At 32.7% G+C, this 13141-nt stretch overlaps 1 protein-coding gene across 1 annotated transcript; it reads left to right on the forward strand.

Annotated features, from left to right (window-relative positions):
- Positions 1–734: 734 nt before the first annotated feature.
- LOC134714579 (stomatin-like protein stl-1) lies at positions 735–10577 on the forward strand. Its single transcript, XM_063575936.1, has 11 exons — positions 735–894; positions 2185–2322; positions 2986–3085; positions 3560–3618; positions 4936–5068; positions 5710–5766; positions 6185–6277; positions 7065–7163; positions 8591–8670; positions 9686–9814; positions 10332–10577. The coding sequence occupies exons 1-11, from the start codon at positions 853–855 to the stop codon at positions 10518–10520; spliced, it is 1119 nt and encodes a 372-aa protein (XP_063432006.1). The 5' UTR covers positions 735–852; the 3' UTR covers positions 10521–10577.
- The last annotated feature ends 2564 nt before the right edge of the window (positions 10578–13141 follow it).

A 13141-nucleotide genomic window follows, 5' to 3' on the forward strand; every position in this document is an offset into this window, starting at 1 on the left:
CTTTTTTTACCTAAATTGTCGTCCTGACTTTTTTTTTTTGCAAGAGTCTCATCCTGCCTTTTTTTTTACTCAAAACTCCTGTCCTGCCTATTTTTTTCAAATTTCATCCTAGCCCCCCCCCCCCATAAAAATCAAATGGTAGCTCCCTAAATTTTAACTGAAAACTGCAACTCACTCGAATAAAAAACGAAAAGCCCAGTCCATTTATCAATCGCTGTGATATAGAAAAATGAAAACGATTACTTTCAAAATTTATCTGTGGATACCTTTTAAAACTTAACATTTAGTGTAATCTGGTCATGTAAGTCCCGCTCGACTGGTCACTATACCGCGAGACACTATTTTTCTTTTTAGATTGAAAGAGCTTCAACTCAACAATTTGTATTCTTATTTTCATAACTCAAACAATAAGCATGAGGTGTTTCCTGTTGGATTCGATCTTTTTTATAATTTCAATCATCTTTTTTTCCCACTGACCTTGACTGCATATTAAAGTTATATAATGGATAAGCTGCGCACTACATATCTGACCTAATCTATTTAGAATTCAGAACTATGTTTCAAATTAAACAAATGTTAGCGATTGTTCATCTGCTGACATATTACACAATAAAACTGAATCAGATGTGTTTTTTTTCGATTATTATCAATTTGGAATGTGCATGAATATTCCGGAAAATTTACCGGAAAAGTTTTGTTTGTTATATCGAACTGGTTTACTAATTTCTTCAGTCCTATTGCTCAAGGTTGAAATATTTAATTGAATCCAGTAGAAAAGTATTTGCATGCTGAAATCTTCTCCCGGCCTTACATAAACATAATTAGAGGATAAACCTATGTATTACAGATAAAATGTTTAAGACACCAAGCATCAGAAGTGCAAGACTATTGAAGGTAATTTTAAAGATCCGTATTCAGAATAACAAAACATTCATGACAATATTGGGGGTCTTTTCTCTGCATAAATAAGGCACAAAATGTGCACCATAATTCAGTTACCTTGTTTTTGTAACCCCATTGACATAATGGTTACATTGTTTACACTCATACAGACTATTTTTGATTAAAAGCTTGAGCACGGATTCCTCTGGACCAACACATTCTTCTTTTTTTTTTTTACATATACATGTACCTGGCTTCCAAATGAGGGGTGAAATCATAGATCGAAAAATATGTAACCAGAGAGCACGTATCTACTCTACAAATTCATATCATCACCACTGGGATTCGAACCCCGGTCATTTGGGTGACAGTCAGTGCGTTAACCCACTGAGCCAAAGAATCAATTCCCTAGCTCAGTTGATTAAGACTGGCTATATATGTTCTAGCTGTACTAAGGGGAAGCAACCCCGCTACAAATACATTGATGTCGGACACCATTGCTAAAAAATAAAAAGTCAAACAGACAAATAATAATACACAGTATACAACATGGAAAACTAAAGACTAAGCAAATCGAGCCATGAAGGGTAAGCATATCCTGCTCCACATGTCATCATGTGGCACTCGTTGTGTTGCTCATGTTATTACCAACCCGGTAAATAGTCTAATTAGGTAGGTCACATTTGTGGTGAAAAGATGAGTGAATTGTAGTTACGACATAAGGAACATATTTGATATCATCTGTGAAGGTTATATATAACCAACTTAGATGGTGTCCATAATATTTACAAATAGGATGATTTCAACTTCACTATTTTTAACTCTTGGTTTAACAGCTTTTTTGTGATCAGTAACCCTCTATCAAGGAATTCATAATAGTAAATACAAGCCTGGGAATATGGTATCAATTGGGAGATATATTTACTAGGTATGCAGGCGCTGCTGGAATGTTTAAGGTTTGTCATTCGGGAATATGGTGCCAAAGGTTGCAAGGACCACCCTTAAAAAGGCAAATGCCAGAAAGAGCACTAGAGATTTTTCGCTGGTTTATAGCATCTTAAAGCAGTTAGTCATTGCACAGCACTTATGTGAAATACATCATTAGTCTGGAAGCGAAGCAGAACACCAAAAAGTTTTGATCCTTTGTAAAAAATTTAAAAAAATGTTTTTGCTTTAAATAGGATTAATCTGGTCATGTTGGTGTTAAATGTATCTTACGAAAATGAAACACAAATATTTAGCAGTAATTTATAATGAATATATGTAGAAGTATGATGTATTTTTTCTTGCATTGTCTTATAGTTGATGGTAAACCATGCTTCTCGAAGACACATTACTGGTAGAGGTGGAACACCAATAAACACTATTATTGTTTTTGTACCACAACAAGAGGCCTGGGTGGTAGAAAGGTTTGGCAGATATGCAAGAATTTTAGAACCAGTATGTATGACATTCACTATCTTTTTTGGGGACATGTTATCTAAAATTAATTATATTCATATTGTTTACCTTTTATCAAGAATTTTAGCAGAAGATACCAAAGGGATACATTTAAACTCAGAAGTGGAAAACAAAGTGACAATGCTATGAACGAAATTTTACAAAAAGACAATCAGCAGTACACAAAGCATAACATTGAAAAGTAACAATTGAGCAACACAAATATTACAATAAACAGGAGTGATTTCATTGCTCTGGAAGGGTCATCCAATGTACAGTGTACAACATGAAATTACTTTCAAGTCAGTCTGCATGTTTAGCATGTATTTCAGCAAGACATAATGAAATTTGGTACAGGAAAAACATCTTCAAATAAACATTGAGTTTACCTTTCTGAAAATGTGAATCTGATCATAGACCTGCAGAGTGCTTATCTCTGCAGAGTTGATGATGGTATAGGTTCAAATACATGACAATTAGTAAAGATTATAACTGTGATTTGTGAAAATAAATATTAGGAAAAAGGACAAAAAAAGGTTGATATAGATTGCAATAAGTTAGGGTCTTTGTACATGCTGGGATGAAGATTTAGTCACATGCCATATAGCAATAAAGTTTTATTTTTCACATTTTATAATTATTAAGAATGATCAATATTTTTAGGGAATCAATTTTTTGGCACCAATAGTTCACAAGGTAGCCTATGTTCAAAGTTTAAAGGAGCTGGCAATAGATGTACCACAGCAAGCTGCTATTACAATGGGTATGTACACAAAGTAAAGGTATTCATAATTCTATTTTCAGAGTTTTTAAGTTGTTATCCTGAAAACATAAGGAGCTAGGTAAAAATTATATTGCATCAATAATCTCCAAGACAGATTCTATTTTCACTGAAAATGTCACTACAATCTGGCTCATTGTTTCGAAGTTATTGCCCTTCAAAATGTCTGAAATCTTTTTTGCTAGACTCAAGGTGTAAAATAGAAAAAAAAATAGCAACTAGTATTTACAAAGAAAGTTCCTTATAGCAGACTCCATGTGAGTGATATACAAAATGTATGTTTTATTTGAGCAGCTAACATGCTTAAGAGGTTATCTTCCTCACTGAAAGTCTTTCATTGTATCTTCAGAATTTATAAATTTTGTATTTGAATTCTAACACAAAGAGTTTCTTCCATTTTAAGCAATAGTTATATTTATACCGTATTTATATTGTTCTATTTTCTTTTTTTAACAGATAACGTTACTCTGAATTTAGACGGTGTGTTATATCTTCGTGTCACAGACCCATACAAGGTGAGTTAAACAACCTATTTCTTTCTCATTGGTGTATCTGTTATAAATCATTTAGATTACAACTAATCTGATAGGATTGATAGTTTGAAATATAAAAAAGAAGATGTGGTATGATTGCAAATGAGACAACTATCCACAAAAGACCAAAATGACACAGACATTAACAACTATAGGTCACCGTAGTGCCTACAACAATGAGCAAATCCCATACCGCATAGTCAGCTATAAAAAGCCCTGATAAGACAATGAAAGACAATTTAAACGAGAGAACTAACGACCTTATTTATGTAAAAAAATAAACGAAAAAAAAAATGTAACACATTAACAAACGACAACCACTGAATTTACAGGCTCCTGACTTACATAAATAATGTGGCTGGGTTAAACATGTTAGCAGGATCCCAACCCTCCCCTAACCTGGGACAGTGGTATAACAGTACAACATAAGAACGAACTATAAAAATCAGTTGAAAAAGGCTTAACTCATCAGATGGACAAAAATACAAGTGGACGTGGCCGGGTACTGATACATCCCGACACATAAAGACAAAATGAACAGATATGAGAGTACTCGCAGTTATCTGACAGCTAGTTCAAAGCCCCTAACAACTAATAAATAAATCATGCATCTAAGACTAAGCCATTTTTACATCAGTGGCATTAAAATACATACAGTGAACCAACATTGTTTGCTTGCAGATCTTTAATAAGATGACTGTTGCTACTTCTTTTGCGAATATCTTTGTAAAGTTATGCGAGAATTTTTAACCAGATTTTTGTGACAAAAATGTCGGTTATTGATTTGGGGATGTACGATGGCCAGGTGGTCGGGCGGGCAGGTGGCAGCCAAATGTTGTCCGTGAATTAACTCATGAACTGTTCAACCAAAGCTTTTCAAATTGAAATATGTTGTTACTGATGACAAAATTGAGGTCAAGATCAATAATGGTGATTTTCACTTTTTCTGTTCAGGAGTTATGGTTCTTGAAAGATTGAAAAATTATGTTTCTAGTCATGTTGTTGCAATTGCTCATGAACCATTCAACCAAAGCTTTTCAAATTTTATTATGTTGTTACTGATGACAAAATAGAGGTCTCACTTTCACCGTTTATCAGCTATGGTTCCTGTGATATTGAAATATGCCAGGACAATAAATAAATGTTAATAAATCCGGTTTGCTGTCAGTCTGACAGCCTCTCTTGTTATCCTGTTGGCATGAGGTTCAATTTGATTATAATACTTCTAACCTATTTATGGCTATTGGAAATGCATTTGTTTAAAAATAAAACATATTTCATATTGTTGTATGATTATAGGCAAGTTATGGTGTAGAAGATGCAGAGTTTGCCATCACACAGCTAGCTCAGACAACCATGAGATCTGAGATAGGAAAAATAGCATTAGACACAGTATTTAGGGAGAGAGAGACACTCAATGTTAATATTGTTGGTTAGTATGACATAGAAAAACATTGATTTGGATAACATAAAAATTTGAATTATGACAAAAGAGAGAAATTATAAAAGGATGATGCAGTACTATTGCTAATGAGACATCTCTCCACTAGAGACCAAATGTCGAAGATTCTTACAAGTTTGTACTAACATGAGCAGCACAAGGGGTGCCACATATAGAACAGGATCTGCTAATTCTTCAGGAGCAACTGAGATCACCCCTAGTATTTGGTGGGGTTTGTGTTGCTTGGTCTTTATTTTTGTATGTTGTGTTTTGAGTACTATTGGGTTTTTTTTCTTTTTAAACCATGGCGTTGCCAGTTTATTTTTGATTTATGAGTTTGAGTGTCCCTCTGGTATCTTTCACTACTTGTCTTTAACAATTATAGGTCACTGTTCAGCCTTTTGACAATTAGCAAAACACATACTGCATAGTAAGCTATCAAATGCTCTGAAATGAAAAATGAAAAGCAATTGAAACAAGAAAACTGATGTCCAGATTTATGTTCAAGACAATAAAAGTAACAAGTTATAGTGTATTTTATCTCATCTTTATTATTGTCAAACAGTAGGAAGATTTTAAGCAATATGAACATTTTTGTCACATTACGCTGTATAATTTGTTTTTTCTTACAGAGGCACTAAACAAAGCAGCTGAAGCATGGGGCCTTACATGTTTACGATATGAAATTAGTAAGTAAAAATTTTTTTACGGTCAAGTAACGATTTATGTACATACAACATTTCCTTTCTGACAGTTATCATGGTATAGTAACAAATGATATATGGTTATTAATTTAGGTCTGTGTGAGATATTGAGAATTTATACATTTAATGAGTAACTAGATTGTAAGTACACCTGTAGCAGGATCTGCCTACCCTATGAAGCACCTGATATGGTCCAAGAATTTGAATAGGCTTAGTATTTTTTATCTTGAGATTAGTATGTAGTGTTTTTTAGACTTGTTTATCTTTTTGCTGTTTTTTTTATATTGTTTTGAAATTATTACATACACATTAAGATGTTGTTTTACATAAATGTCTTTTTTATATATATATTTATTCAAATAATATAGAAAATTAACAAACAGGTAAATTTATAATTTAACAGGAGATATGAAGTTACCGAAGAAAATCCAGGAAGCCATGCAAATGCAGGTTGAGGCAGAAAGAAAAAAGAGAGCTTCTATTTTAGAATCAGAAGGTAATTTGAACTTTCTTTACAATATTAATTCCTGATAGAAAATGGAAAAAATATCACAGTATTTGTATATGACTGATTAAAGGATATAGAATGTTTGTTCCAACAGGAACAGATATTACAGTATTGTTTATAAACAAAGTTTCCAGAGGAAGTTCTGTCCGGCAAATCAAATAAATATTGACACATGAACTGTTCATATTCTTTGTCTTGTAGGCATCAATTTGTGGTGGCTTGAGAAAACATTGTTGGTTCATAGGGGTTTGATGATATATGAATTTACATTAAATTTATGATTACTGTAAATTCAGAAATTATGCGTGCATTTATTATTGCGATTTTGTCAGTTTAGACTTAAATGCGATTTTAATTTTTACGATTCTGAGATGAATCCTGTTCAATTCATATAGAATATTTCAAAATGCGAGTCTCAATTATTGCGTTTACAACTCTGTCGCATTTTTCGCAATAATAAAAACCTCGCAATAATTTCTGAATTTACAGTAAATGGAAACATGAATTAAACAAAAATTGTACCTAACAAACAACAATGCTTTTACTGTAACTTGGATGCCTTTAGTTAGTGAGGTTTGTTTAGAAAGGCCTGAATTAGGCAGTGAAAAAGGTTTCACCTATGAATCCATCACAAAGCATACTACAAAAATAGAAAACCTTTGAAAATGAAACTCTTTTCGCAGGGAAACAGATTTTATGTTTACATTTTGACCAGTACACCTAATCTTCCCAGATTTTGTATCAACATATCTTATATCCATATTTTTCTGTGTAGGTATAAGAGAAGCTGACATCAATGTAGCAGAGGGTCAAAAGAAAGCAAAGATCCTTAATTCTGAAGCTTTCAAGTTGGAACAGATCAATAATGCTGAAGGTATGTCATTACAATTCAGATTGGTAAACTTTCTGACACTAAACGGTACTGGTACTTATTTTTAAAGAAAAAGAAATTCAGTATTATACGATTAAGATATGTCTTCAACTTGATGTTGCTTTGTAACATTTTAGATAATTTTCCTTCATAAATTAAAATTCCTCTTGAATTTACCAAGTACAAATATAGTGCTAACTTTCTTTGGTCCTTAAATACTTTAAATTTATTTTAATTACATATATTAAAAAACAAGTCTGGAATTTAGCTTAACATCCTTTTTCCTGTTTTAAGTTTTTTTTAGAGTTAAAAAAAGAAATGTATGAGTAGGCCAATGATTCCCTAAAGGTTGTTTTGTAAATCTATTTCTGTTCAAAAGTAAAATAACAAAAGTACAGCAATTTAAGGAAAATTCAAAACCTTAAGTATCTAATCAAATGGCAAAATCAAAAGCTCAAACACATCAAATGAATGTATAACAACTGCCATCCTCCTGCCATGGTAATAGGCATTTTCTTATGTAGAAAATAGTGGATCAAACCTGGTTTTATGACTTGTATTCGCATTTGATAGATAATCTCTGTGTTAGTGATGCTACATTTTGTAGGATCTTATACTTTTGAAAGTTAAAGCCTTGTTCACACCTTACCGGATAGAACAAACGGACGCCTAACTGATGAAAATAAAAGTAGTTCGTTTAAAAAATTGTTATCCGTTGGGAGTTCATTGATGTACTGACCCAATAAAACGGATGCGTAATGGATGCATAACGGACATACACTGGATATACAACGTACGAGAAACAGACATGTACCGACAGGAAGGATGTCGAACGTACATCCAACCGACGAGTAATACATAAAACAGATACCTAACAGAAGCGTACCGGATAAAACTGATAAACAAGATATATGGAAAAATCAATGGCGACATTAATAACATCTGTTTTATCCATTAAACGTCCGGTAGAAGTCCGTTGGTGAATTTATCTTCCAGATCTCCAACTGATGTATAACTGACACGTAACCGAAACAAAACGGACGAGTACCGTACAAAACGGATGCCTAACGGACGTTCAACAGACATTTTATCCGTTGGACGTCCGTTCAAAGTACGCCTAATGGACATGCAACGGATATGGACGGACGTCTAACGGATAAGAACGGATGTCTAACAAACATGAACAGATTGAAAAAAAAGTTATCCATTAGGCGTCCGTTCCAGCTATCGGGTAAGGTGTGGCCGAGGCTTACGGGTTGAAGAATTTGAGAAAACTACTTATTATCAAAGTGATTATACAAAAATTCAAAAAAAGCAAATCAAATAAGATATTGATATAAATGAATGCTAATAACAGTGATTTGTTTGGTAGAAATGTATAATCAGTATTCAATATATTAAATATTGCCTACATTTTGTTTTCATTTCAGGTGAAGCAAATGCTATTCTAGCTAAAGCAAAGGCAAAAGCTGATGCAATTAATATTGTGGCCCAAGCTATAACTAGTAAGGTTAGTTTCAAGCTTATGCTGTTAGTGTGATGACATTGATAACGTCCAGCCAGGGCATTTAATATATGCAATAAAAACTGTGATTGCTTGTAAAGTTCATTTACATGTATGTATAAAAATAAAAACATGTGGTAGGTTTACCAATAAGAAAATTTTGTACCAGAGGCTAAATCACTGCAGGCCTTCAACAATAAGCAAAACACATATCTCATAGTAAGCTACAAAAGAGCCTAAAATGGCAGATGTTGGAACAATTCGAAAGAGAAAAATCAAGGCCTGATTTGTGTGCAAAAGAAATAGATGAAAAACAAATATGATATACAGCAATAAACAACAACCACTTAATTCAGATTTTCATTATAGGCTAGTAATTTATTAAAGGTAAAAGTAGTTAGATATGATAAGGAAAATAAAAAAAACTAAATGAAATTTTTGCATGTCATGTTTTTTATGCTGAAATTTGGGTGTTGACTTAGATGCAAAAATTAAACCAAAACATATCTTTTCCGACCAAAGTATCCAAAGCATTTAGTTGTGTGAAATGAATATCCTGACATTGATATCCATATATTAAGTGTTTACTAAAACTTTTGTGCTATTTTCGCATATCTTGATCAGTGTTTAAAAATGTTCTCGGCAAATGATTGGTCGAAATTTAATTAAGATGTCAAATTTTCTTGATTTCTTATGAAATTTCCTTTTTGTGATGAGATGAAGGAAGGCAACAATGTCTGATGGCGTCACATATAAAGAACACAACTTTTTTGCAAATCTTTGAAAAGGAAAGATAAAAATTATTAGACCAACAGATGCCACCGCTATGACTTGCATATTATGACATGTCTTCACTCTCAACAGTTGAATTTTAATTATTTGAAAAGCTCAGCAAGCCTCACACTTCAAATATTAAAATTTTGCTGTCTCTATGAAGAAATATCATAATACACTTGTTGCAATGATGGAATCTATATAACCCTAGTCTCCATTGTTATAATGTCTGTGTGATATGTTACAGAATGGTGTAAATGCAGTATCTTACAATGTAGCAGAACAGTACGTGTCAGCTTTTAGTAATCTAGCTCAGAAAGGAAATACTGTTTTATTACCTGCCAATACTGGTGATGTTAGTAGCATGGTATCGCAGGTAAGCTGAAAATACCTTATTTAATCTACTTTTACTAAAGTAGTGTAGGGAATGGGAATCCTAAAAACGTGAATGGAATTAACAAAATGTTCACGACATGTCTGACCTGTGGATTTTGTGAACTTAATGTTGAGCATAACTATGACTGTCATTTCTTCATCTGGGGAGGACATTTCTGTATGGAATTCCCCTAAAATAGAGATTTGGTTTCAGTAAATCTTTCAAGGAATCTACTAAATGTCTTTTTACATGTGGTTTAATTTTGTTGGATTATTTTTTCTTAAGAGATGTTGGTATACATCAGTTAGATAGCAACACTATACCAAAAAATATTTAAAGAAATTTCAGAGGTCAACATATACTCTTTAATAATATCAGAAGTCTATACAACTTGTCAAGCTTTGACATGTTTGAATTGTGCAGAGTCTGTCATCTAAACCAAATTCTTCCAAAAAATGTCTAGGTGAAATAGTACAGTTGTGTTGAAGAATTTAAAACCAAATTGTTTATATTTCAGGCGATGGCTATTTATACCAACTTATCGGAGGCAAACAAAGTGAAACAAACATTATCTGAGAAAGAAGAAGTGAAAGAAGGAAAACAACTATCAGAACCAACAAACATTAACGTAAACCCAGAAAGTTGGGATGCGGACAAACACACATTATTTAGTAGTGAACTTGATTCGCCTGATAAACAGAACTAGTCATTATAATTGTGATATCATAATAAAAATTCTATGTGCAAATGTATGTGAACTTAACATTGACTTGTCACTTTTTGGAAAGATTTGAACAATTGTTCCCATATCATAGGAAGCTGTCTTCTCGACTTGGTTTGAATAAAAAAAAAATGCAGTTGAAACACTAAATTTATTTATCTATTTAAAATTGGTAAAGACAGGATTTTAAAGGACCAGTTAGTTATCAAAATACTTAATATTGAATAATTTTGCATATGTATTTGAACTTTAAACAATTCTGCAGTCTTCATTTATGTACAGCATCCTTAAATAGAAAATATCTCCCTATTAGGTGATTTTGATGAGGAATTGATATTACAATTGTATTTTAAGCACATATGCTGACAATATATATTTTACAAATGATTTTCAAAATGATGGTTAAAATAGAAAACAGTATTTTCACTAGACGTTCAAGCTATGATAAATTTCTTTAAGCTTTCCACAAAGTCAGTTACAATTTTTTTTTAAACAGAAATTGTTTATGTTTTTTATGTTGGAAATTCAAAGATCCTGTGTTATTTTCACTTTCACAATAATAGAACCAAATGACATTGATTAGGAACATATCCACCGGGCTGACGTACGTTGAACGTACTTCACCCCGGTAACATATCCAGTGTATAACAATTGTCTCCCTTTGTTGAGTTCAGTTTAGATGTGGAAAAATTGAAGAAAATGAGTGATCTAATTTGTAAAAAAACAAAAGCTTTTTTATCTTTGATTTACAAAAGTTACAAACTTTGATTTTTTTTCGAAAAACTAAGGATTTTCTTATCCCAGGCATAGATTACCTTAGCCGTATTTGGCACAACTTTTTGGAATTTTGGATCCTCAATGCTCTTCAACTTTGTACTTGTTTGGCTTTATAAATATTTAGATATGAGCGTCACTGATGAGTCTTATGTAGATGAAACGCGCGTCTGGCGTACTTAATTATAATCCTGGTACCTTTGATAACTAATAACACCACTGGGTTGATGCCACTGCTGGTGGACGTTTCATCCCTGAGGGTATCACCAGCCCAGTAGTCAACACTTCGGTGTTGATATGAATATCAATAATGTGGTCATTTTTATAAGTTTCCCATTTACAAAACTTTGATTTTTTTCGAAAAACTAAGGATTTTCTTATCCTTGGCATAGATTACCTTAGCCGTATTTGGCACAACTTTTTGGAATTTTGGATTCTAAATGCTCTTCAACTTTGTACTTGTTTGGCTTTATAAATATTTAGATATGAGCGTCACTGATGAGTCTTATGTAGATAAAAAGCACGTCTGGCGTACTAAATTATAATCCTGGTACCTTTGATAACTAATTATCTTCTGAGACATTGATTGTAACATTCAATTAATTCAATTTAGCTACTGTTTATTCAAAATAGTCTGTACTATAATTTTATTATTTTTATGCCCCACCTACAATAGTAGAGGGCCTTTATGTTTTCTGGTCTGTGCCTCCGTCCGCCTGTTTGTTTGTCTGTGCCTCCGTCCATCTGTCCTGCTTCAGGTTAAAGTTTTTGGTCAAGGTAGTTTTTGATGAAGCTGAAGTCCAATCAACTTGAAACTTAGTATACATGTTCCTTATGATATGATCTTTCTAATTTTAGATTTTTGACCCCAATTTTCATGGTCCACTGAACATAGAAATTGAAAGTTATGAATTATTGTCTTCATTCTACTTGGTATTGATTTTTCAATGAATAAAAGTAATGGATAACAATACACATTTAACTATCAAACATTTTTTAGTGCAATCAAGTTCTCTTATCATTTCAAGGTCGTTGTCTCACATATGACAAAGTTGAAAAAAGGGAGACAGGTGTTGCTATTCAATTGGCATTGGCAGCAACAGTGCAGGCATCAACAGTGCAGGCATCAACAGTTGTGGAATTCTATGCTGAATTCAGTTTGAAAGGAACAACATGTGATAGATCAGTGATTTTTCACCAACTCAGTATTCATCACTTTCATGTTGGCATGAACATCAATCATATGATCATTTTTGTCCAACTTGACGGAGTCAAAAAGTGAGACATAGATATGCAGTTACTGTAAGCTTCAGTGTCAACAATATATTAGTTTGTGATTATGTCTAGTTTATGATGAACCACTAGTGGTGAGTCAGAGATATTTGGTATGCAGTTGTATTAGTATTGGCACATCTCATTACCATGGTGATTATTTGAACCTGCTCCCTCAGTTATGGTTTATTAACTTTGAAATTTTGCTTAGTTTACATGCATGAGTGTGTTTTAAAGTTTGTTTGAAAGTAACTACTTGGGATAAGTCAATTATATTTGGTATGCAGTTGTATTACCATTTGTACATTTTATTTCCATGGAAATTGTTTAGCCATGCATGTCTGTGTAATTTTGGTCTCTTGTGGACAGTTGTCTCATTGGAAATCATACCACATCTTCATAATTATATGTACATTTAGTCATGGTTCATTGACTTCGAATATTTGCAAACTTTTATTTTAAAGTGTTGCTATTCTAATTTCAACTTTTGCATTATCGAAATTACAAAAAAGCGAGACACATTTCTGTGATAACAGTTTGTTATTAATTTCCTGTTATAA

The sequence above is a fragment of the Mytilus trossulus genome, chromosome 4, assembly GCF_036588685.1.
Source record: "Mytilus trossulus isolate FHL-02 chromosome 4, PNRI_Mtr1.1.1.hap1, whole genome shotgun sequence".
Lineage (NCBI taxonomy): Eukaryota > Metazoa > Mollusca > Bivalvia > Mytilida > Mytilidae > Mytilus > Mytilus trossulus.

Bases quoted from the DNA above. Each gene is read 5' to 3' on its own strand.
- LOC134714579 (XM_063575936.1), top strand. From the start codon at position 853: ATGTTTAAGACACCAAGCATCAGAAGTGCAAGACTATTGAAG. The intron at 3,086-3,559 runs GTATGTACACAA...TTTTTTTAACAG, and splicing joins GCAAGCTGCTATTACAATGG to ATAACGTTACTCTGAATTTA. The intron at 5,069-5,709 runs GTTAGTATGACA...TTTTTCTTACAG, and splicing joins ACTCAATGTTAATATTGTTG to AGGCACTAAACAAAGCAGCT.